Source organism: Ictidomys tridecemlineatus, chromosome 5 (genome assembly GCF_052094955.1).
Source record: "Ictidomys tridecemlineatus isolate mIctTri1 chromosome 5, mIctTri1.hap1, whole genome shotgun sequence".
Taxonomy (NCBI): Eukaryota; Metazoa; Chordata; class Mammalia; order Rodentia; family Sciuridae; genus Ictidomys; species Ictidomys tridecemlineatus.
The window spans coordinates 22,014,004-22,039,471 of NC_135481.1; the positions used below are offsets into that span (position 1 = coordinate 22,014,004).

The window sequence follows — 25,468 nt, forward strand, 5'->3', positions numbered from 1 at the left end:
GTTAATATGCAAGGTGTCTACATTAAGAGCCTTATGTGGACGACATACGGAAAAGCTAATGGCATTTAAAGCAATATACCCAGACATTGTGCGACTTCATTTTCCTCCATTATACAAGGAGTTGTTCACTTCAGAATTTGAGCCAGCAATGCAAATTGATGGGTAAATGTATCACCTAAGCACTTCTAGAATGTCTGAAGTACAAACATGAAAAAGAAAACAAAACAAAACAAAAAAAATTAACCAAGACACTTTCTATGGCCCTGCACAGCCCTGGAGCGCCAACACACTGCACATCTTTTGGTGATCGGGGTCAGGCAAAGGAGGGGAGACAATGAAAACAAATAAAAGTTGAACTTGTTTTTCTCATGCATATGATTTCCATTATGCCTACAGATATGGACCCTTTTTTTGTCTCGACTTCTTGAGCGTTGACCTCTGTTTACAGCAGAAGGAGGGTACTAAAGTCGGAAGATGTCCTTTTCTTGTAGCTCACTGCCCACAGACTTTCAACAGAGTCGCCAATCTGTCAGTTACAGCAGAGAGTCCAGCAATAATCGGTGACTGGTGTGCATAGCGGAGGTTGCGGCATTACTTTGCACAACTTGCTCTTTGTTTGATGAAGGAAGTTTTTATTTTCTCACCGATTATTGCCAGTCAGCAGGATGGCATGAAAAGGGTCCATAGCACTAGCAACAATAGCATTATAATATATTACAGGGTAAATGGGCATGAAGACTATATATAGCTAAAAGAGATATTGTTTATATATTGTTTTAATTAATATAAAATGTAGTTACTGGTGTAGCTTTTCCTGTTGAATTGATAAGGCACTTTCATTTTGCACCTTTTTCTTTAAATTAAATGCTAGCGTGTTCACTGTCGTGTCGCATGTGCACCAGAAACACAAGTTTAACTGAGAAGGCTTGGAAGGTACGTCGGGAGGTATTTATGCTGCTGTTTACAAAATTACTTTTAAAAGACTGGCTGGTCATATCTAGAAATCAACATGTTGGCGTTTTTTTCCCCCCACATGTGATTTTGGCATTAGAAACAGAACTCTCCCTAATTTATACTTTGCTCTTTGGTAAGCTCAAGGATAGATGTGTTTATGCTTCATACAAAGTTGAATGATTGATTGGTGCTGTGAACTTAAACCATCAAATTTTTTAAAACAAAGAAAGCTTTTCAAAATGCCACCTTTGCGTGGCAGTGGGAGGGGAGGCTCATTTTACACAGTTTAGTCAAAACTATGGACTCGGACTCAACTTGGAATTCTAACTGTTACAGAACAAAGTCAGCAACCAGAATATTGTGTTGTAATCTACGTTTTTATGTGAAGAAGGACCCAAAGATTATATCTGGAGCAGATGCACATTCCCCATGTGAGGACAGGAAACCTTCTTTGAATGTTTATGTTCTTGGTATAATCCAGGAATCCTAAGAGTTCATCTCAGAGTGAGTTGATTCTAGACTAGTTGTCCCCAGATGCCACTATTCTAGACTATTGCTCTCCATATTTGGTAGGGAATACATAGGAGGGTGAGGGAGGCCTACCATGTTCCTCTTATTTAAATAGTAAATATTTTAAGCCTTTAAAGTCAAGTCAAGGCTAGCTGCAAACAATTTACTCTTGTATTTATCTTCACTAGAAAACTGTGGACTGTAATTTATTTTATTGAATATTTAGAAGATTTTTGGCTTTAGTTTTCAGGTGAGAAATATTGAGTTATTTTTGTTAAATTTTGTAGATTTCTTTTTTTCTTTATTTCTTTCTTTTTCAATAAGCCCCAGTGGGGGAAGAGGAAGGAACAGTTTGATGCACAAGTGTGCATATTTTAAAAACAAGTGACCTTTTAGTAATGTGGGCATTTAGAAGATGATTTTGGTCACATTAGGGATGGGGTTCAAAGACCATGTTGGTAAGGAAAAGGGAACATCTTCCAGGGTGTAAAGATGGGAGTCCAAGAAGCCCTCTACACCCAAGAGCCTCCTCTGCCATAGGATCCTTCCAGAATTTTCTGCAAGAATTTGCAGCCCCTGATATTGAGCGGGATTACCAGGGCTGGCTTCCCAGAGCACTTCACTGTTTTTAACTCCAACTTTCTGGCTTGTTTCCTGAGGCACTTGGAAAAGGGGAAGCAGTTATTTATGCAGAAGTGTGTATGAAGCCTAAATAACATCCTTTTTTTTTTTCAAAAATATAGTAAGGGTTTAACCATAAATAGAAGATGAGAGTAATATTTACTTAAATTTCTTACAGGCATATAAAATTTTATGTGAGTGTTTATATAAAGAGGTTAATTGTTGGCATATAGTATTTATATTTGGGCAAGAAGGGTTAAATCAAACATTTATTTAAGTAAACATAGTTCCTTTAAAGATTAATAGTATTTATACTCTGAAAAGAGTACCAAGCTTAGTTCAGTTATTTATTTGTCCATTATCTTTTCTATTACTTCCCCTTCGGGGAGAAAATGGTGGTGTGGTTTGTAGGGTGTGGGGATTTTTTTTTTTTCATTCATAGTCACTAAATTTGGGGATGGTTTTAGTAAAGTATATTAACTTCTTTTTAACCAAAGCTTTCTGAATATGACCAGCCTCAGGTGCTAGCGCATTAAAGAGCAACTAAACCTAATTCCAGTGTCCATTTGTGAATAAGAAGAGCTAATTGAACTTCTCTAAGGGTGAGAGAGAAAGTAATGATGAACTTCAAAGAAATTCCTTTTCCCAGAAAGGATTTGCATGTACCTAATGCCAAAAAAGATTAAAAAAAAAAAAAAGGAAAGAAGAAGAAAGAAAGAAAATGATGCTCTAATCTTAGTAATAGTTATGCCATGGTGACATTGCTTTTATAGTAAACCAAGACAGAGAAAGAAGATGCTGCTTCTAGGTGTTTCTGAAAGAAAAGCAGGAGGTGGGCTGTCAGAGCAAAGTTCACAGACCACGTAGGAAAAGAATACTAGAGACAGAGACGTGCCCAGAGAAATTGAGGGAACAACTGACTAAAATTTGGATCTAAGTTGGGATCTGAAGTTAAACAATAAATGCAGTTGAAAGAAATAGAGTCCCAGAAAACGATGTGAAAACCTTTGCATTTTAATTTTCTTCTTTATCATAAAAACACCTGTGTGGTGACACAAAATACTGGGTGATACCTGAATAATTATTCTTAATAATTTATATAAATAAAGTTTCTTAAATGTCCAATAGCCTTTTAAAGATTAGAACCACATTGTCATCAACGTGGCTGCTGTAACGCCATTATCTAATCTTTTGACATAAGATAAATGAGGCTTTTGTACAAAGCCAGAATACTTTTTGTTACAATGGTGTCCAGATGATCATATTATATTATGTAAAACACTGGTCTTGGTCACAATGAGATCAAAAGTGCAGATGAAAGTGCTTTTTGGACAGTTTGCAAATTGTGTTAAAGATATGGATGTTTTGTAAGTGTTCAACATCCTAATTTCTGTTAAAGTTTGGGTTTCTTTTTATTTTTTTTTAAGTCTTCAGCATCCTAATTCACCCTTCCTAACGAAAGGAAAACATGACCTAAGACACTGCTTCTAAGTTTGGTTGTTCTTTATAGTGTGGATACCCAGATCTCTGTGAGCGTATGGGGGTGGGCTGAGGGTCAGGGGAGGAAGGAGTGTGTGTGTGTATGAGTGTGTGTGTGTGTGTGTGTGTGTGTGTGTGTGCATGTGTGATTGGAGTACAGATGATGTGCTTGTGTCGGACAGCTTCTAGGCTACTAAGTGTCAATGGAAAAAGAAAATGTATTCAAAATACTTAAATCAAAACTAGAGGATGGAAAAAAAAAAGATTTATTCTATACAAAGCCTTGTCTGGACCACTTTAGAGAGACTTCTATTTTTTTAACCCTTCTATAAATATTTGATGGCACTTGAAATATTCCTGCAATAAAATGTGATTTGTGTAAAGAAAAAAAAAGATTTTGTAATGTGAAACAAAGAAAGAAAGTAATGTAATTTTCTAAAAAAAAAAATACAAACAAACAAACTTTGTATTATTTTCTTGATGGAATTTGTCTATCTGTCTTTGGAAAACTTTTTATTTCATTGAATGTGCCATAGTAGAAATAATGTGTTTTTAGTTTTAGAACTAAGGAATAGCTAGCTGTTTGTGTTCCGACATTCCAAAATGCAAAACAACTTAGCAGAACCCTTAGTGGGAAGGTCGAAGTCGTCTGTGAGCTTCTTTCGTTGTTGCTTTTTTGCACATGTTCTTCATCCCTCTCTAGTGCAATATGTACATAGAGCACTTGCGGGTGTACCTTGATCCCTCAGGGAAAAATACATATTTGTACAGTTTTTTGGTTTTTGTTTTGTTTTGTTTTTCTTTTGTTTTTGGCTAAGGAATGTCGATCGAATCACTTGTTATTGTTGAGGGGCAGCCAGATAATAATCCTAAAGCCACTGTTTCAAACATTGATTGTTTAAATCATGTGTCCTTCCAGCGCTATTATTTTAAGATAATAATAATATAATAATAATAATAAAGTTATTTTCTGACAGTTCTTTGTGCTGATTGGTGAAAAACAAAAGGGTAAATAAGCACCTTATGATTGACTTACTGTGAATGACAATCCATCTTGATATCAAGGATAGAAGCCCTTTCATTTTGGAGTTGGGGTTAAGAGTCAGAAACAATGTGCTCAGGGATCTTCTAAAACTCTTAAAACAGGGTGGCCAGTACTACTGGGACAAATTGTGTTTTTTATTATTAATAATAATGATAATAATACTATCCCTCCAAGGCACAAGTGAACTGTATAGAACTGCATGTATGTGTAAACTCTTCACTACCGTCTCATTTTGTTGAGTTCAAAACTTATGTGTTCTTCAGTTTTGTGTGCTTAAAAACACTGAATAACTTCCAAAGCAGTGAAAAGTTATGCCAGTGTGTGCAAAAGAAAAAATAATCAATAATACACCAACACAGAACATCATTCAAAGTGAAGACCTTACATATTCCATTTACCATTTCCCTAATAATTAAAATATGCATGATGTGTGTGTGTGTGTGTGTGTGTTTGTGTTGCATTGCATGCTTTAAACTATTTCGAATTCTGTATGTTATGGATAAAAAAAAAAATTAAACCAGTGTTAAGACCTGCCTATCAGTACAGTGAGATGGGTGAAGATAAAACACAATTGTTTGTTTTAAAGCCAGCAAATAAATGTTGTTTTCACTATGTTTTTCTCTAGAAGCAAACCAAAAATCCCTTTATGTAAAATGTTCTTACTTTCATATTTGTAGTTTATATCTGATTAATTAATACAGAAGCTAATGTTTAAAGACAAATCAAACCCTGCCTGTAGGACAGCAACTTGATCTAGATTTTAGGGTTACATGCTACATTTGTTAAATAACCATTTTGTTCTCATAATTCCCTTATACTAGTCTCCATAAAGTCAGAGAGGCTCAATGTAATTGTTGACTCTGACTCTTCTACCGGTGGAATACACATTCAGCAGATTTACAGATTTTCTTACTACTACAGAAAAGCATGTTTTAGGGAAACATGTCTGTCAGATGTCAGATACCTTTACCTGGTTGGTTTTAATAATAAAGAACATGGAAAATGGCAGTAATTTCCTTCTTCTCATCTCCAAATACACACACACACACACACACACACACACACACACACACACACACTCATACTCACAGGTTCCTGACTCTTCTTTACATAACATGTAACTGCCACTTCTTACCTCTAAAGTTATGATACAGAACTCCATGAAGGCAACTTTGTACTATGGATCACATTATGTGCCCCAAATGCAATTGCAACAGTCAATCTTGATCTATTGTGAGAAGTCTATAATACAAGTCTTCATTTTGTCCCTAAATACTAGTATATAAAGAGGCTCTGCCAGATTGATTACAGCACCCCTCTTATTGCTGTTTATTTTTAAGAGACAAGGCTGACTAGCAGTGTCTCCCAAAGCAATTGGTTTCACTTTTGGGTCTGTTTGCTTATTTGTGTGTATAAGTGGGATCAGTTTTGTCAGACTTTCAGAATAATTTTTAAAATAATCCAGAAGCCTGGCTTCGTAACACGGAGCCATTGTAGAAGGCAGGAATCTCCATGTTCAACCACACCCTCAGATCTTAGAGCAATAAGTACATTCTGTCATTTATTTGCTTACAAGTGAATGACAGAATATTCAGTCCAAATAGCAGCAAACTTTTTTCAGTGATGCAACATAACATGGAGTCTTGTGTAGAGAAAGAGAATATGAATGTTTTAAATGGATGCCTAGAGAATCTGTGTTTGCTATTTACATTTGATGTGCTTTGCCACATTAGCAGTACCACACTTTTTTCTTCAATCCTCCTAGGAGCTAATGAAAGATAGCTTGCTGCACATGCCATGAGTTTGTTCCCTAAGAACAACAGAATCCTCTTTGGTGTTCATGCATGATTCCTGTCTCACTCATTTTTACTTTAATGTGGATGAATAGTATTTCTAGGAAGCTGATTATCATTGAACAGATTGCATATGTAAATGCAGATAATTCTTGAGCAATATAGTGAAAATGATTTCACACACAAAAAAATCCGTATGTACTGTATACATCTTCCTGAATCCAAAATTCTCTTATCCACAATGGTTTGGAATCTCATATAAAACAGTGGTAAATGTTTAAACATTAGGACATTAGCTGGCTGCTTCTTTAAATGTACCTGTATTGTCTGCCTGCTCCTTTTCTGGAGATGTGTTTTTGTATTGGATGTTTGGGCCAATGGGAGGCTTCAAGCTACAACATATTTTCCCAGTTTAAATATATTTAACATATGACAAACCCCAGACAAGGCTTTTAATATGTATAAAGAACTGCAGTGTTAGGTGGTTTATTTGCAAACCGTTTTCAATGTTGTCCATTTTTATGGCACCTTTAACAATATTCTTATTTCCAAAGTACAAAAAAAATAGGTTAAATAATCTAGCCATAACTGAATGTCAAGCAATAAAACAAATGACTTTTTGTGCATAGACTTAAAAAATACAAATTTTAGACATCTGCATGTAAATGCAATCTCTTGTTTACTGCTTTCTTCAACTTGAGCAATTGATTCCTTATTTACTATTAACTTAAGAACTTGTAATGGCCTGTAAACATTTTCTCTCTTACTCTTCTTTCAAATTTACCTTCGTCCCTGCTTTTGAGTCATAATATTTAATGTTGTTCTGCACATCTCTATACAGTTAACTTTTTGGCTTTCATTCTGTATAGATAAGAAAATGTTATATTATAAACAGCCTACTCAGTGCAAATATTTATCTGTTTATCAAATCCACAATATGCTGTATAATACTGGTTTTACTATATAATCTATTTTAGACATAGCTGTTTAGAACTAGAGTGTGCTATTTTTGTGTTTTTCTGATGTGTGGTGCTAGATAAGTTACTTTTGTGAACAAACAAAAAAATCCCTTTTATTCCTAGACAATACCACCTTTGGGTCTTGTTAATTTCACTGAGTATAACTATATATTTGTATATATATACATATATATATATATATCTACCTGTGCCCAACTGGCAGCTGTATCAGAGTGCTGGATTTGGGACATGCTTTTCTCTTTAAATACATAATATCATTATATAAATTATTCTAGAGTGTATTTAATTAGGATAAAATTACTTCCTTAGTATGGATATTTGACATATATAGGTGAATTTGTTTACAAATATGGACATATTAAAATTATTAGCATTGACTTTATGTTTGCTACTTGGCTTTACACCATATCTCCTGAGCTGAAAATTATTTGCCAGGCCTTTGAGATCCCAAAGAAACACTCTAATTTAATGGAATAAGTCATTTTTTTTTCTTACTAAGGAATTGTATTATTGGCATCTGACAGAGTTATATCCTTAACTCCTATTATAGATAATAAGCACTTACATAAAATATTCATGGTGGTTTGATGACAGACTAAACCCTCCTGAGTTGTGAGAAGTATGGACATACTCCCCTGTAGAAAACAAGTCAGACAGCAAATTTGACAAGAGATATTCTGCTTTAATATGATCTCAACCAGTTCCATGAACTGAGTAAAAGGACCTTCATTTTCAAATTCATTTAATATTGAGCTTCACCTATACTCCAAAGATCTATTGGCATTGTTAAAAATCAGTATATCAAATATCTAACTAAGGATGTAGTTAGCCTTATTAAATATTGATTAGAATTGTTCTGTAATATTACTGAATTTGTAAGATCTTTAGCAAAGATTTTTGAGCAATTTATAAATATAGAGCAAATGTTTCTGTTTACTGCACTTTTTGTAACTGAAGGTGATAAATTCTCAAGCCATGATTAAGTGGCTCCCATGCACTGCATATTTACCCACCTTTCTAGACATTTTCCATTTCTATGGAAGAGTCACTATTACCTTAATTATAAATACAGATTGTGTGGTTAATGAAAGCTAATGCTAATAGTTAACCTATAAAAGTGAATTGGCTACAGTTTAGGGAGAAATCTCTTAATACAAATCATGGCATTCCTTAACTGTCTCACTTGAAAAGAGATTGAAACTTTTTTTTTTTTAAGCACCATTTAGCATCCCAAGCTTCCCTAGGGTAGAGATTGTATCTCTTCATGCCTACACAATGGCCAGCACATGTCAGCATTTGATAATTGTTAAATGACAAGTGTATCTCAAATAAAACTTTTTTCCTGGGTTGTTCTGGCAAATTTATAAAAGTATACCAAGCCTTATGGTTAACATTTTCTTCCACAACTAAGTATAAAAAGCCACATTTAAAGACACCACATGAAATGCTGATTCTAATTGTGTGTAGGTCTTGAGGGTTAAGCACACAAATTTCACAAAACTCTGTGAGTAATCAACTCAGCCTTCTGTACATATACATACAAGTTTGGAAACAGTAATACTGTACCTATAAATATATGCTGTCTGTTTTGTGTACAGTATGTAAAAACTCCTTTTCTGCCACACTAAAAATGCAAGCCATTTATGGGAATCCTAAAAAGTAGTATTGAACTAAACCTTTGCTAATGATCTTTATTAGAGGATCATCCAACTTCTCACATTGGGTTTTATTTTCAATTCACTCTTTACAGTAGTCTGCTTATTTCCAGCTGTTTATTTTATTGAGTCCTGAATTTAAAAAAATATTTTGATTCATTTTGTAAATACGAGCTGTAAAAAAAGAGAGATTTAATGTTGTCTTTTAAATACTCCAATTTTCATTCTAATATGAATGTTGTTATATTGTACTTAGAAACTGTACCTTTAATATTACATTACCTTTATTAAAAGTGCATTGAACACATCAATTTTAGATGTGCTTTATGTACTGTTATCCTATAATAAAACTTCAGCTTCTAATGGAATATGTGCCTTGTTTTTCTTATTTTTCTTTGGTCACTGAGTGGTATTGTACATCATTTTCCAGCATACATCATGTCTCTAATGAATGACCTACTATTGAATTTTCACAGCCAAAGTATGAACTACAGACCAGCAACATTGGAATCATATGTAATGTTTTTAGAAGAGCAGAATCCCCACCATCAACTTTGACTCAGCAAATCAGAATCTGCATTTTTGTTAAAAAAAAAAAATCCAGATTAGCCGGGCATAGTAGTGCATGCCTGAAATCCTATCAGCTCCAGAGGCTGAGGCAGGAGGATAATGAGTTCAAAGCCAGTCTCAGTAATTTAGCAAGGACCTAAATAACTCAGGGAAAATCCTGTCTCTCAATAAAATACAAAAAGGGCTGGGATGTGGCTCAGTGGTTAAGTGCCCCTGGGTTCAATCCCTGGTACTATATATGGGGGGGGGATACTGGAATAGTATAAAGTGTCGGGGGGCAGGTACTGGGGATTGAACTCAGGGGCTCTCTATATCTCTACCATTGAGCTACATCCCCAGCACTTTTTGCTTTTTGAGACAGGGTCTTGTTAAGTTGCTGGAAGTCTCACCAAGTTTCTGAAACTGGCCTAGAACTTGGGCTTTTCCTGCTTCAACCACCTGAGTCACTGGGATTCCAAATGTGCATCAGTATGTCCAATTCATTTAGTAATTAAAAAAATATTAATTCATTTGCATTTGCATTAGTATAAAGAGAAAGCAAAGAAACATTTTTACTTGTGAAATAATGGTTAATGATGCTGTTGGAAAACAAAAGGCAGAGTTTAGAATTCTGAGGGTACTTCCTATCTCAAAGGAAAAAGGTGCTTGACTGAAAATTGACACCTTCCTTGAGCATCAGAGAAATCCTGAATGCATACTGTACTTTGTCATCTTTGCTTTAGAAATGGTTGAAATGGAATGGCAGAAATGATGCCATCACTGTCCTGCACTGTCATTGTCCCATCCCCACTCTCCTCTTGAGATCACTTAGGGGTCAACCATAAACCTAACATCAGCTAAATGCACTTTAATGGTGCAACAACCTTAGCATGAATTATTTTTAAAATAATATCAAGGTTATTTGAGTTGTGAAATATTATGAAGCCAGAACAAAGGCAATTGAGTTGGCATTTTTCTCTACATACTCTAGAATGCCTAAGCATCCCTTAAGATCAGAAGGTGTTCAATAAATATTGTAATTGATCCCCAAATTCACAGCATGTAGAAAACTGTCCCGAATCCTGCTTCTATTTCCAACTATGAGAAAAGGAAGAGTGAGATATTATTGTACACATGAAATCTTTGTAGACCATCAAGTTCTACATAATTATAACTATGTACTGCTGTTTAGTGACTGAGGAAATTGTTAGTTAAAATAATGAAGTTCAAAATGTGAAATCTGTCACCTGGAGGCCTTTGCCCAAATTTATACTTAAACTTCTAAATATAATGAGTATGCTCTTCTGTATCTCAGATGAGCTTGCTCAGTGTCCAGGAGGGCACTTCATGGGAGAATAAAAGGGACTTCTTAGAATTCTGCTTACAGGTGTGATGGAGCACACCTACATCTTAGTGGCTCAGGAAGCTGAGGTAGGACTGCACATTCAAAGCCAACCTCAGCAACCTATCAAGGCCCTAAGCAAATTAATGAGACCTTGTCTCAAAGTAAAAAAAAAAAAATAGAAAGGGCTGAGGATGTGGCTCAGTGGTTAAGTGCCCCTGGGTTCAATCCCTGGTACAAAAAAGAGGAAGTCAAGAAGCTGCTTATAAGAATGTCACAATATCTCACAGGAAAATCAGAAAGGACAACAAATACCAGGTTATTAATAAACTCTAGGGAAGACTAGCAGGTAAGATCTGCCCACAAGAATATGTTGGTTGCTACTGTTACTACTAAACTTTTTCATAAGGGAAGATAAAGCAATCAGTCTAGCCTCTCAAAAGTGGACACCTGATATGCATTTGGATCAAATGGACAGGTGCCAAAGCTCAGCTTCTCCTAACTGGTCTATGAGAACACGCGCCATGCTTCTTGTGCAAAGGAAGATAACTGCCAAGCAGAGGTGCAGCTCAGCACCTTGGTTCCTTCCTCTTTTGAACAAGAAACTGAAAATGGGCCCAGTACTGTTCAAAACTATAGAAGCGTAGAAGAGGTATTCGTGTCATACAAGAAGTGTAGGAGAGACTATTTGTGTCATACAAGTCACCAGAGAAAGGAAGAAAAGAAGATGCTTTCACATGTTAGGATTTAAGAAACTTGAGAGCATGGAGAAAATTTTTCTGTCATTTACAGCAAAATGGATGAGCCTAGAGGACATTATATGAAATGAACTAAGTCAGTCACAGAAATAAAAGTATTGCATATTCTCTCTCATATGTGGAAGCTTAAAAAAAAAAAAACTTGATCTCATACTAGCAGAGAGTAAAATAGTGATTACCAGGGGCTGGAGACAGGGAAGGGTAGCAGGAATAGAAAGGGCAGATAATAAGTATCAAAATAGAGGTAGATAAAAAGGTAAGTTCCAGTGTTTTTCAGCAGAACAGAGTGACTATAGTTAACAGCAATTTACTATAGATTAAACAATAGCTAGAAGAGAGGATTTTCAACATGCCCAACACAAAAAAATGATCAATGTTTAAGGCAACAGAAATGCCATTTACCCTGAATGAATCATTATAGATTGTATGCCTGTATCCAAATGTCATACTGTATCAATGTGTACAATTATGTGGAAATTAAAATGTTGAAAGGAGAGACTTTTTGACAAAAGGATCCTCCCGATTCCCAGAAGAATCACACTAATGGCATCTACAGCCACTGTCCCCTGCCTCCACCTCTAAACAGTGGCAGAAACCTCATCCTAGGAGACTAACAAGAATGCTGATCTTTCACCATATCTCCAGATGTGAGCTAAGAAAAATCCTGTTTTTCCCTAATGCCATTTAATTCTAATATTGGAAAGAGTTAACAATCTAGTCTTTTTGCAAGACTCTGGAACTTTTTATCCTTGGGAGGAAAAATATACTAGTAAAACATAGTAATCTCTCAGCAATCATCAAATATTTTATCATTTTTGTTGGTGGACTTCTCAAATATCTTAAATTTCATATAACTTCCCCTTTGTGGAGAAGAAGTTGCTTCATCTATCAATTGTTCTATGGTTCATGCACAATTCATTTTAATTTTAGCCTCACCCCAAACTAACAAAGTGATCTCCTACCGAGTCCCATGGCCACCACTTCTACCCTTGTCTTTTTACCCAAGTAAAATGCATACCACATCCTAAAGACAAATATACATAACTTTTAAATTATTTGGAATTATCTCTGCTATCATTGCCCTTTCTTTTTTGGGATACTAAGTATTCCTTATAAAAGCTCAGCTTTCACATGAATAATTATAGCTGCGCCTTTTTTTTTAAGCCCAAGCACTATATAATACAAAACATACCAAAATATATTTTAGAGAATATTATCTTTTGCCAGAAGCCATGGTACACACCTGTAATCCCAGCCTCTCAGGAGGCTGAGACAGGAGAATCACAAATTCAAAGCCAGCCTCAGCAACTTAGCAAGGTCCTAAGCAATTTAATGAGATCCTGTCTTGTCATAAAAAAAAATAATAAGAGCTGGGGATATGACTCAGTGGTTAAGCACTTACGACTCAATGGTTAAGCACCTCTGGGTTCAATCCCTGGTACCAAAAAAAAAAATCTTGTAAGCAAAACAATCTGAACACTTTAGCTATTCTAATCCAACACAGAGCCAGAGTATTTTGCTGGGTTTTAGGATTGACGATGGCTCCTTACCCACCTGAAATACCATTACTGACAATCTTGATTTGACAAACTGGTATTAGCAACAATATTTCCTCAAATTTTCTAATCAATTACTAGACTAAAACCTTTTTGCCAAAGGACCATTTCTGGATTCTCATTCTGCAAGCATCTTATGTATGGTTTATAAAGAAATTCAGTGAATGAAGTAGTGATCAAGCTAAAAACTCTCCAAGGTTGTGTTCAAGCTGCTTTTCACAACTCACGTTAATTTCTCTCCCTCTCCAACTGTTTTCTATTTACCTCTTGTGTTGGATTTGTATTGCTGTGATAAAATACCTAAGATAAACAATTTGAAGGAGAAAAGGTTTATTTTGGCTCAGCTTTCAGTCCCTGGTGACTTTTTACCCTGGCAAGGCAGAACATCATGTACTGCTCAGAACATCATGGCACAGTAGAATAGCAAAGGTGTTCACCGAATGGTGGCAGAGAAGCAAAGAGAAAAGGGCTGAGGGTCCCAATATTCCTTCATTGACAGGCCCTCAATGACTTAACTTCAACAAGACCTACCTCATAAAGAAAGCACTGTCTCCTAAGAGTGCGACAGGCTGGCCAACAAGCCTTTAACATATGGGTCTTTGGGAGAAGAGTTAAGATCCAAAACATAACAACTTTCTTGTGTAGTTTATCATTTTCTATTGTTTCATTTTAATGTAAATACCTTAAGAGTCCCAGAGATCAAAAGTTCTAGAAAAAATTATATTGAGGCTTAGTCTCATGTGTACCCAGCACCAAGCACGCTGTATAAAGTGCTTAATAAGTCTTTCATAAAACATGAGAACAAAAGCAGACTAAGAACCAAGGGACCATTAGAGGAACCTTACATCAAAATGGAACAGGGAGCGGCAATGAGGAGAAATGGCATGTAGTGAAGCCCTGCTTTGTGCCAGGTACTGTGCTGAGCACAACTTCATCCCTTGCTCCATTTAGGCATTTCCAAAACCCTATGAAGTACATAATATCATCTTCATTTTACAGATGGGTAATTAGGGTTATAGGGAAATTAAGAGCTTGGCTAGGGTCACAATCAAATCTGTGCTTTTTCCAATTTATCACCATACCCCCGCCCCGCGCCCAGCCCAACAGAAACACACCAAGATCAGGGCTTTCTATAATAAGTCCCAAACCCCTCTACCCTTCAAGAACCAGGGGGGTTTGCAGCCAGAACCACCAGCAAGACCCACGCAGGCAAGCCGTGCCCCGTAGGCACGCAGGCCCCACCCACTGCGTCTCGGGTGGCGTCATCACGCAGAGCCAAGTCTGCGCGGCCACGTCCTTTAAATTAGCCTTCTCAGGACGCGCGTGAGTGTGCGGAGTGGGGCGGAGCGAGTGTGGCGTGGGGCCCGCGCTGGGGCCGAGCCGCCGCGGACCGTGAGGTGGGCGGAAAGGCTGCTTTGCAGTCCAGAAGCGGCAGGGAAGGCGCCGGGAGCGCTCTTGAGGGGCGGGAGGAAAGAATATGGCGGCTCCGGGCTCTCAGCTCCCGGTTCTGGCGCGGCTTCTTATCCTGCTCTGCCCACTCCTTTACCTGCCTTCCTGCAACTTGCTTTTCTTTCTGCGCTCTCTTTTCTCTCAGACATACCTTTTGCCTTCATCTGCACGTTCTCCCCAGCCCCACCCTGATCTAAGTATGAAAGGTGCATTAAGTGGGAGCTGGTCAGGCCCGTCAGGGGCCAAGATACAGATTCCTAAATTTGACTTTTACCCCCTATGCCATTTTATCAGCCTACCCATGGTAACATGGAGAGGTCAAGCCCAATTTTGAGGCCTGATAATACCTGTGAGTGATCCTGTGAATTGTCACTTTAAGTTTCCTGAACCTGAGTTTCATCAAATGTAAGGTTTTCTTTGAAAGATCTAAATTTCTTGATAGCTAGGCAGCTTTTGCCATGCATTTGTCAGAATATGCCCCGTAATAGTATATGATTGGGGAAATGGAAGCAGGATTCATTTTGGCAGTAAGGGAATTAGGCAGAGCTAAGACCTACATCTCCCTTCCATGAAATGATCTAGTGTGTAAGCAGTGAGAACACCATTCTGTTTTGGCTCTTATTTCCTCAGTGAGTATCCTAAGACTGACCCTCCTGGCATAAGTTAAATGGAAAAGGACTTATTGTACTGCTCTGATGCAAAGAACCTTGGGAACGTTCATCTGTCTGTTCTAGGTGGCCACTGTCATTTTAGGGCATATGTTCTTTCTCACCTAATAAAGTGCAGCTGGGCCTTGGCCAATCCCTTGCTTTTGATTTTGACCTTTTGTTTTTCCTCGGTTGAGTGTAGAATCTGGAGGGATCCTACCTCTTGAAAACCTTACTTCCCACCTGCCAAATCGTGGGCTAGAGTGGAGCAGAAATCTAGGAAGATGAGCTCCAGCATGACCATGAGTGAACCAAGGCTAAACTGGTGAGTTCTCTCTCTACCTAATCAACTGAATAGGAGTGAAGTCCAGCTGGTGGTTGACATAGGAAAGGAGAGCTTTTGGCCCAAACAGGTTTGGAAGAAATAAAAGAGGAAAGATCAGGATCTCAGAATTTATCCCGTTCTCATCTTCATGTAATAAATACTTTTGAGGTATAATTACTGCACTTCCACTCCTAAAGTGACAATTCAGCACTCAAATTTTTATTAGATATAATTCCATCATGTCTTTATTGTTGGTATGTTGTGAAGGAGAGATGCTGGAATTTTCTTAGTTCTAAAAACTTTCCCATTTCTATGCAAATAATAAAAAGACCATCTTTAAGAATAGACACACTTCTTTTTGTTATAGTAGAATCTATCTCAAAAGATTATATAAATGCAGACTGTATTCTGTATTTTAGAAATGTGAGAACTTTGCTAATAGAGAACCCAGTTAAGTAATATCATGGTTTTGTAGGCATCTAACAAATATAGTGGTTTTATGTAACTATCATATTGCTATACTCATCGCTGCCTTAGTTCATTTTAACACACATTTACTAAGCCAGCAAAGGAGGATACAAAAGTCACAAAGAGATGACAAAGATTTTTAAAATAGTGCCTGACTTAAAGAACTTTTAAGTCAGTATGTTCAGTAATGAACAGTGTTTGCATCTCCAAAGAATTCCATAATACTGAGGCCCTTGACTTTGTTTTAGAATTATATGAGGAAACCTTAGAATTTAATGAGATGTTATGAAAATATTACCATGCTGAAATAATAGGAAACTTTACCATGGTCCATAGCAAGTAAGAAATTCTGATTTTACTATATAATACCTTAATCATAGTGTTTGTTTTATTTTTTCTCTTTTTTGGGTAAATACCTTTAAAATAGTAAAAGATAAACATGAACCATATGTGCTAGGATTTCCCATTTGGAAATGGGACTAGAAGTTGCATTTGATTGGAGTGTTTTGTTGTAGGTTTTAAGTGACATGCACACTTGTGTTCCTGGCTAATATTGTAAAGTAAGTGTTCAGATGATGTGCAGTTATTCATATATGCAACTGACTCGAAACCAATTGTGGTTTAGAACCTTTGCACAGTATTATAGGCTTTGGAACTGTCCTTTTTCACAAAATCCTAGTAATCATTGTACTCCCTGGATTCTCCGTGTTTTCAGTTTTTTAACTTCACTTGCCATCATTTGGGGGAAAGCTTACTATCTGGAAAGCATTGGTTATGTTGTATTAGCCTCAATTAATTACAATGTTATGAAAAATCATATATTATTATAGAGGTGATTTTTAGCAAAGGCACACCATTTATCCCATTTTCCAGTTTCAGAAAAATAGGTTGGATGTTCAGTCTTTTGGACTAGAACAGTAATGCATGAAACAAAAATAAATTGAGAAGCATTTTTTTTTCAATAATCAAGCATCTTAATGTTATGCCTCACAACCAGAGATGAGTCCTGCCCATGACAGACTCTTGATTGTACTTCATTCTGTTCTATCTTTAACTCTCAAACCTCTGACAGTTATTTAATTGGGTACTATAGAAAAAGAAAGGTTGATTGTTGGAGTTATAGAATATCATAATCCACCTGAGCTTGGTGTCTAAAAAGTAAAACATCTAAGCTCACAGATCTGGTATATGAAATTAAATATTAAGAGGTGATTGGGAAAGGGTTTGGATAGAGGGCATATAGTCAGAAATTAGATACTATTATGTTTCTTTGTCTAACATGAGATTTTGAATTGTCAAATGAAAGTAAATTACTTTGTTTCTAGGGATGTTTCCCCAAAAAATGGCCATAAGACATTTTTCTCTCGAGAAAATTATAAAGACCATTCCTTGGCTCCAAGTTTAAAAGAACTCTGTATTTTATCTAACAGGTAAAATATTTGATTATTTTCATATTTAATTGTTTTTTTTTCTGATATTTGAAGTTTTATAATTATCTACATTATTCAAATTATAGAAGATAGAAAATGTAAGAAAGCTATTGTTAACACTTTGGTATTTGCCTTTCTTCATATATTAACATATACACACAAAAAAATAGGATCATGCTATAAAAACTGAAAAATACTGTTTTAAACCCGTTAAAACTGTTTTATAGTTTACTTTTTCCATTGAAAATAATATTTTGTCTCAGAACAAAAGAAGTCAATATGAAATAATGTATTTCTTTCCATGGTCATATATATATGTATTTTAATCTTTTCCCCCTAGTCTTGATGGTTATATATCGCTTTGTTGTATAGATGTATTTTTAATTCATTTAGCTAGTTCTATGTTGTATTCCTCTTTTTTTGTAGTTACAAACAGTATATTGGTGAATTTTTTTGCAGTTATTTCTAGAAGATAAATTCACAGAAATTGAATTGTTTAGTTAAACAGTAAATACATTTTAGAGTTTACTAGATAAGTGCCAAATTGCCGAAGATTTTTTTTCCTTTCTGGTATGAAAATCACTACTCAGTAGTAATTTTCACTTCTTACTGTTCACTTGCCTGTAGCAGCTCTTTTCTTTTTGATCGACTGTTTCTACTCTATTGTGGATTAATCTGAAAACCAGCAGATGCACAATTAGGGAACTCCCCTAGGGGAGTTCAGCATTCACTTTTATCCTTTTTCCTTTTATAATGGACTAAGCATATCCCCCCCTTATCAGTATTACCCCCTCTTTTTCCTGTATCTTTGTTCTCTCTCATTTTCAATCATCTCAATCAGTGTATGTGTGTGCTTAAATTTTTTCCTGTTTAAAATAATCCATGAACTCCACATGCCTGACCCCCACCAGTTACTTTCTTACTCTTCCCTCATTTGTTCTCAGACTTATTTAAAGACTAATATATGCTTATTGGAAAGAAATGAGGAGCCAAAAAAGCTTTAAGACAGAGAAAATGATTAGCAGAAAATAGTAAGTTCTTCCTTGTCAACAATTACTTTATTGTGAATGAATTAAGCTTCCCACTCAAAAGGCAGATTGACAGAATGCATTAGAAAACACACTTATTTGTTTTTTAAAATAAAAAACCTCTTCCATTCACTGTATATCCCACCCACGTTGCACTCTAATCTGACGTCCAACCTCACAGTACTGTACTAAACTGCTCCTCTCAGAGGCATCAATGAGCTCTCAGCTCTAGAGCGACCTCACTCTCTTAGCTTTTTCGTAGTATTTTGGTTGTGGCATTTTTCAAAATATTTTGGTATTCTCATCTCCAGACTTCTCATTGTGGCTGATCATAAGACACTTACATTTTAACAACAACTGATATTGCACTCTAAACTCAGCCTTTTGAATCTGAACTTCTTAAGATGAATGATGAATTTGTGGAATTGACTTAGCTTATAATAGCTATATGCATATTGTAATACACACAAAAATTAATATAACTGTTCTTTTTTGTACACAACAGGAACATAGTATGTATAGTAGTAAGTGGAGGGTATGCATACATTTATTTTAATGTATATTGCCAAATTGGTATTAAAAACATTAACAGCCAGGTTCAGTGGCACATGCCTGGCTTCTCAGGAGGCTGAGGTAGAAGGATTATAAGTCCAGGTCAGCCTCCACAATTCAGTAAGATAAAAGAATTTTAAGAAAGGGCTACAGATGAAGCTCAGAAAAGCACCTCTGGATTCGGTCTCCAGTAGTGTGCGCGCGCGCACGCACACACACACAAACACACACACACACACACACACAAAAACCACTTTCAAATGTCTTGGTGATTCAACTTGTATCGTTTCTTAGAAATAACTGATTTCATAAACTTACCAGTTAAATAAAGAATTGCCATTGATTATTTGAATCAAAGAATGCCTATCAAATTCTAGTATACTAGGATTTAAAAAACATATCTTTACCTTTTATTAAAAATCTTCAGCTGGGCATAGTGACACATTCCTATAATCCCAGTGGCTCAGGAGGCTGACGCAGGAATATCAGGAGTTCAAAGCCAGCCTCAGCAACTTAGAGAGACCCTAATCAACTTAATGAGAACCTATCTCAAAGTTTTAAAAAAGGAGGGTGGGGGTAGCTGGGGATGTGGCTCAGTGATTAAACACCCTGGGTTCAATTCCTGGTACCAAAAAAAAAAAAAAAATTTTAAAACTTCATACCATTTTTTGAACTTTTTATCTCAGCCATCATCATTTTAAACTAAAAATTTTCTATTATTAATCTTCATCATCCTCCCACTGCTTCTTAATTTAACCGTTCTTTTCAAGTCCAGTTTTTTCACCATATCTTAGGTGTGGGTTATATAGCCCAGCTTTGTATAAAGGAGAGGACGTTTTGCTGGCAAGTGAGTATTCCAAACTCCTAATAATCTTTTTTCTTAAACTATATTTGCTTTTCTTTACATTTTTATGCAGTACAAAATAATTCATTAGGATAATTTACTTTTTAGTATTAAAACAGACATAAGAAATTGAAATGTGTTTCTAGACTGTTTTCCTAGCCTTAAGTTTTATTAAGTATTACTACAGTAAAGAATGGATTTGAGCCTTTACTAATTTACAACTGTTTTCTTGGGGAAATACCAGGAAGAAATATAAAATTATTATCATCCCTAATTTTGTATTTTTTGTGCTCATCGACAGTTGGAAAAATATTGATACCCTTATTATTGCTACTTTCAAAACTAGGAGATTTTCTTTAACCCTTTTCCTCATCTTTCCACAAAAGGCTTTTTACTCCTAATTTCAACATAAAAAGCTTTTCTTTTGCACCATATGTGTTTATAAATGAAAAGACTGCTAAAATAGTGTTTTGCATATAATAATATTAAAAAGTTAACATAGTGTTATTTTTATATGAAACATTACAAATAAATTATGTTTTTAAAGAATGTTTGGAAAGTTTACCTAAGAATAAACCAGAAAATTAAAATGCCCTGATAACCATTATAAACATTTGCCTTTTTTAAAAATTAAATATTCTGTTTACAGACATTTGTAACTGAGTTTTAAACTAACAAGGAGGAAACGACTTAAAATAGAAAAGAAATGAAGTTTTAATCCTTTCAACATAAAAAGTAAATCAAACACAGAAGATAACAGGTAGACATGAGTTGGAGGCCAAAAGCATAATTTCCAAATGCTACTTATAAAGAAGCTGCCAAATCGGTAGATAAAAGTATAGGAAACTAACAGTTGGGAATTTTCCCCCCATAGACATGTTAAGTAAAAAGGAGACTGGGTAGTTGACAAAACAAAGGGAGGAAGCTTCAAACTATCAAGTGAAATAAAATATAATGTTGTAAGTGTGAATAGAAAAACCCTATTAGATGCTTTTGGTTCACACTCTGATGAAGATTTTGACAGTACTGCACTTGGAGATGATCTTGATGTGCTGCCATTTCATTCTTTGCTGAATGTAGCCAATTTAAACTGCTAGAATTTCTTGACATTCCTACTCTGGCATATCTGAGTCAGCATCTTGTTGCTGCAGCAGCTTAATTAAATTTGCCAGTTTGTGCCACAAGGACAGACATGTTCTCATATTCAGAGAGACAGCTGTGAAGCAGTATTGTTAAGAGTTTCGGACACAATACTGTTAAGTTTGAATAGCTCTCAAGACATTTTCTAGTGAAAAATCAATTTTCTGTAATACATTTCTCCCAAGATCAGCAGTTAATATTCATTTTGTTAACCTAAAATGTGCTTATTTTTGTATAGTTATTGGAGAAACTTAGTAACCAAGTATATCTTCTTTCACATGTATTGTTTTTAGAGCCAACCTGAGCCTTCTAATTTTATTTTCCAAAAATTTTTCCTCATTAAAAAAATCAGTGCTTTTAATTAGCTTTTTATTCATGGTTTGCTCTAAGAGGGTACTTTTGAATATTTTGTTTTATATTGGGGAGGCCTAAATCTTTTCCGCAAATTACTATTTTCAAGTTTTGGAATTTTTACCATATTTATTCTAGTATTATAAAGTTGATTTAAAGCAAGTCAATGCTGCTTTTGGATGGGGCTTAACTGATCCTCTGTCTAGACATAGATCTAAATTAATGCTTTGTAACCTGATCAGGCCAAAACCCTCCCACTTTTTTTATTGGTGCACTGTAGCTGTACATAATAACTTCAACTTTTCATAACAAATGTATGTAAGAAATAAGACACTTCTGTTACCAGCCTGAAGTGAAATGAATAGCTAATAATTACCATAGACATAATTTTAAAAAACAATACATCCATAAGTACATGAATATAAAATGAAAGGAACGTTATTTACATTATATATGTATTTTAATAGGTAAATTGCAATGAAATCACTATGTCAGATGATATAATGATGTAATGAGATGCAGTAGTTAATATTTATGAATAAGGTTGGGAGGGCTAGGGTAGGTAGTTCAGTGGTAGAGCACATTTTTAACATGTGTGATTTTTGCGTTAAAACAAAACAATAAGATTGTATTTAAGAGAAGTTAGGTAAACTATATCACAAAAGAATGATAAGAGAAAATAGAATATAGTGTTAGGATAACACTTTAAAAGCTGTGCAAGACAGTTTTACACATTGTAGGCATCCAGTATTCCTCTCCTCTGAATACCTTTAAACCTCCCCTTTTGTGATAACCCATCTGTATCTGTATATTTCTCCTTCCTTCCCATTTTCCCTCTTAATCCCTGATTATTATGTCTTTAGAATTCTTCTCAGGCCCCTATTTGATACTTTCCATTTGGAAACCTAGAATATTCATAGCCACTTCAGATTGATATACATATTTACCTTTCTTCTCCATTCATTTGTCTAATCCACTTGATCTTGAGATTCTCGAGAGCCTAGACTGTACTGTATTCAGTGTTTGTTGTATTTTCAGTATCTAGCATAGACTTGCACATATAAACATCAATAAATATTAATAAATGGAATGAAGAATGAATTAATATAGACATCTATCTTTCTTATTAGTTTTTCTTCCTCTGTGGATTATTGTTTAATTTGGAGCTAAATTATAAAAATAATGGCTGTCATGGAAATTAGAGTTATAGAAACCAAGAAAATGAAAGTTTTTGGTGGAATTATAAATTCTCTTCTTGAAAATGTTGATTACAATAACTGAGTAGCAAGAATAAAGATAGATATGAACAAGATAAGAAATTTGTAGTCATATGCATTAATTGAGGTGGTATGGTGACCTCTTTAAAAATTGAGATTAGCACTTTATAAATAAATCTGATAACAGGTTCTCTAGCTATTCACTACTTTTTCTTCTAGTATATTACATTGCTTTATGCTAGGATTTTACTTTTTCATAGGGACATTTTCATGGACTTAGACATGTACAAGACTGATAAAGGATTGTACAACTTTCTAAAACTACTGCTTCCTTAAGATATAACTTAGAGTTGTTGGGATTTTCTTAATTAATTTATTGCTTGGTACTGAACTAAGAGGTGCTTTACCACTGAGCTACATCTCCAAACATTTTAACTTTTTTATTTTGAGACAGTCTGGCTAAATTGCTGAGGGTCTCCCTAAGTTGCTGAGGCTAACCTCAAACTTTCCATCCTCTTGCTTCAACCTCCCAAGTTACTGGGATAACAGGTGTGTGCCACTTCACTTGGCTCTGTTTAAATTTTGAGATAAGCAAAGGAAACCAGCGAATTTAGAATTGCAGTAAATTTACTAACTTTAAGTTTGTAACCCTATTTTAAACTGGTCTTAGTAGCTTTTTTTCATTATATAACTAATATATATTACTGGAGAATTTAAACATTAAAAAAGAACTAGCATTGTAATAAAATATAAATACAAATATAATGAGCAAGAATGATTTTCCCTCTTCAATAAAAGGGATAAAACTTCTAAATTGAATAGTGTAATAGTATGTCTCTTCCTCTTCATCAGGTAGTTGGAGGTAAGTATGCAATGTGATTCATTCCTGCAAAATACTTAATCTGTACTAAATGACTAAACATCAAAATGCAGGTGTCAGAGTTAGATAATAATCCAGAATTTACTCTGTTAATCATGCTATATTCTCCCTTATGATTGAGAATCTTGAAATTCCATGATACTAATCTTCATGTGAAAAGCACATATTTGTAAATTGTATTTTTTTTTCCAGACGTATAGGGGAAAATTTGAATGCCTCAGCAAGTTCTGTAGAAAATGAGCCGGCAGTTAGTTCAGCAGCTCAAGCAGAGGAAAAAGTTAAAACCGCAGTTGGAATGGTTCTTCTCCCAAAACCAAGAGTTCCTTATCCTCGTTTCTCTCGTTTCTCACAGAGAGAGCAAAGAAGTTATGTGGACTTGTTGGTTAAATATGCAAAGATTTCTACAAATTCAAAAGCTATTGGAATAAATAAAAATGAATACTTGCAATATTTGGTATGTATTTTATTCTTCAGCTTCACTAAAAAAACAAAAATTACAAATCAGGAAAAATTTTTATTTTAAATTTTCTTTTATTATTTTAGGTACAGTCATATTTACAAAAATGAAAAAGTAAGACGTTTACTTGGCAGAGCATTGGTGCCTTTTTTGTTGGTCCTTTCATATAGATCAGGCATTCTGAGCATGTCTCTCTCAAGTTATAGTAGAAGTTTACACACCTTATTGTTTCAGTTTTAAATTATTGCTCAATTATTACTTTAAGTAGTTTCCACATTCTCAATTATATATGTGATGCTATGCTGAACATCTTTTTAGCAAACCCTTTGTTCTTATCTGTGATTGCTTCCTTAAGATGAAATTTTTAAAATAAAATTGTCAGATCAAAGATCATGCATGTTTTCAAAGTGATTTTACACATGCACCTGGACAAATTTTTCTGCAACAAGTTTAAGCCACTTTGTTTGTACCACTATTGTATGAAAATCTTTTTAAAAACTGCCTTCATTAAGGTAGTACATTACCTTCTTTTGCCTCTAATTGGATATGGGTAAAATGGTGATTTCTTGTTTTACCTTAATTTAATTTACATTGATTACTAATGAAAATAAGTATTTTCTGTGTTTTTCAGCCATTTCTATTTCTTTTTTTTTTTTTTTTTTGTATCTTGCCTGTTCTTATTGTTTGCTCATTTTTCTATAGGGATGTTTGTCTTTTTATTTTTAATATATAAAATAAATTAATTCCTAATCATGTATTATAGTATCAGACATTGGCTTTTCTGTTTTTGTGGAGTTTAAGTTTTGGGGATTTTTTTTTTTTTTTTTTTTTTTTTTTTTTTAGTTTTTGCTTGTGTTGAACCTAGAGCCTCACAGATGCTAAGCCCATGCTCTACCATTGAGCTACACCCCATTCCTAGAGTTTATATTAACTTTTATTTGTGGTTTCTGCTTTGGATTTGATATGTTAATTGTTCATTAAATTCAAATTATTAGAGCAGTGATTGAGAAGAGATTGCTTTTTAATGAAACTTCTTATTCCAAGACTTGTCTGCTTTTTAAAAATTCAGGATATGAAGAAACATGTGAATGAAGAAGTTGCTGAATTCCTAAAGTTTTTACAGAATTCTGCAAAGAAATGTGCACAGGATTATAATATGCTTTCTGATGATGCTCGTCTCTTCACAGAGGTAAAAACAAAATTACATTTAGGTAAATTTCTAAGTGGATTACAGTAATAACATTCTAAAAATGTGTGATTATCTAGCAAAAAGCTTAGAGAACTGTCAGTATTTTCAGTTTAGAAAATCACGTTATATAAAGTTATATGTAGGTTTTTTATTCATGTGCTGAATAGTAGAAATATTAACATCTCAAAACTGTGTACTGTAGTGTATTCATGTGTTTGTATCTTTTAATGATCTATCTAGATTATCCTT

General features: G+C 34.9%; 2 protein-coding genes across 7 annotated transcripts in view; both read left to right on the plus strand.

Moving 5' to 3' along the window:
* The window catches only part of Rora (RAR related orphan receptor A), a 671,520-nt gene extending 662,115 nt beyond the window's left edge, over window positions 1-9,405 (plus strand). For both annotated transcript variants that reach the window (XM_078049529.1, XM_078049530.1), the window contains one exon: window positions 2-9,405. In XM_078049529.1, coding sequence (XP_077905655.1) covers window positions 2-166 — 165 coding nt within the window. In that variant the 3' untranslated portion in view covers window positions 167-9,405. The remainder of the gene's footprint in view (window position 1) is intronic.
* A 5,072-nt stretch (window positions 9,406-14,477) lies between these two features.
* The window catches only part of Ice2 (interactor of little elongation complex ELL subunit 2), a 42,946-nt gene continuing 31,955 nt past the window's right edge, over window positions 14,478-25,468 (plus strand). The window contains exons 1-5 of one of the 5 annotated variants that reach the window (XM_078049532.1): window positions 14,478-14,565; window positions 15,541-15,663; window positions 17,457-17,561; window positions 23,766-24,027; window positions 25,100-25,219. In XM_078049532.1, the coding sequence (XP_077905658.1) occupies window positions 15,623-15,663; window positions 17,457-17,561; window positions 23,766-24,027; window positions 25,100-25,219 (528 nt within the window). In that variant the 5' untranslated portion in view covers window positions 14,478-14,565; window positions 15,541-15,622. The other 4 variants (XM_078049531.1, XM_078049533.1, XM_078049535.1 and 1 more) reach the window with 4 other exon arrangements.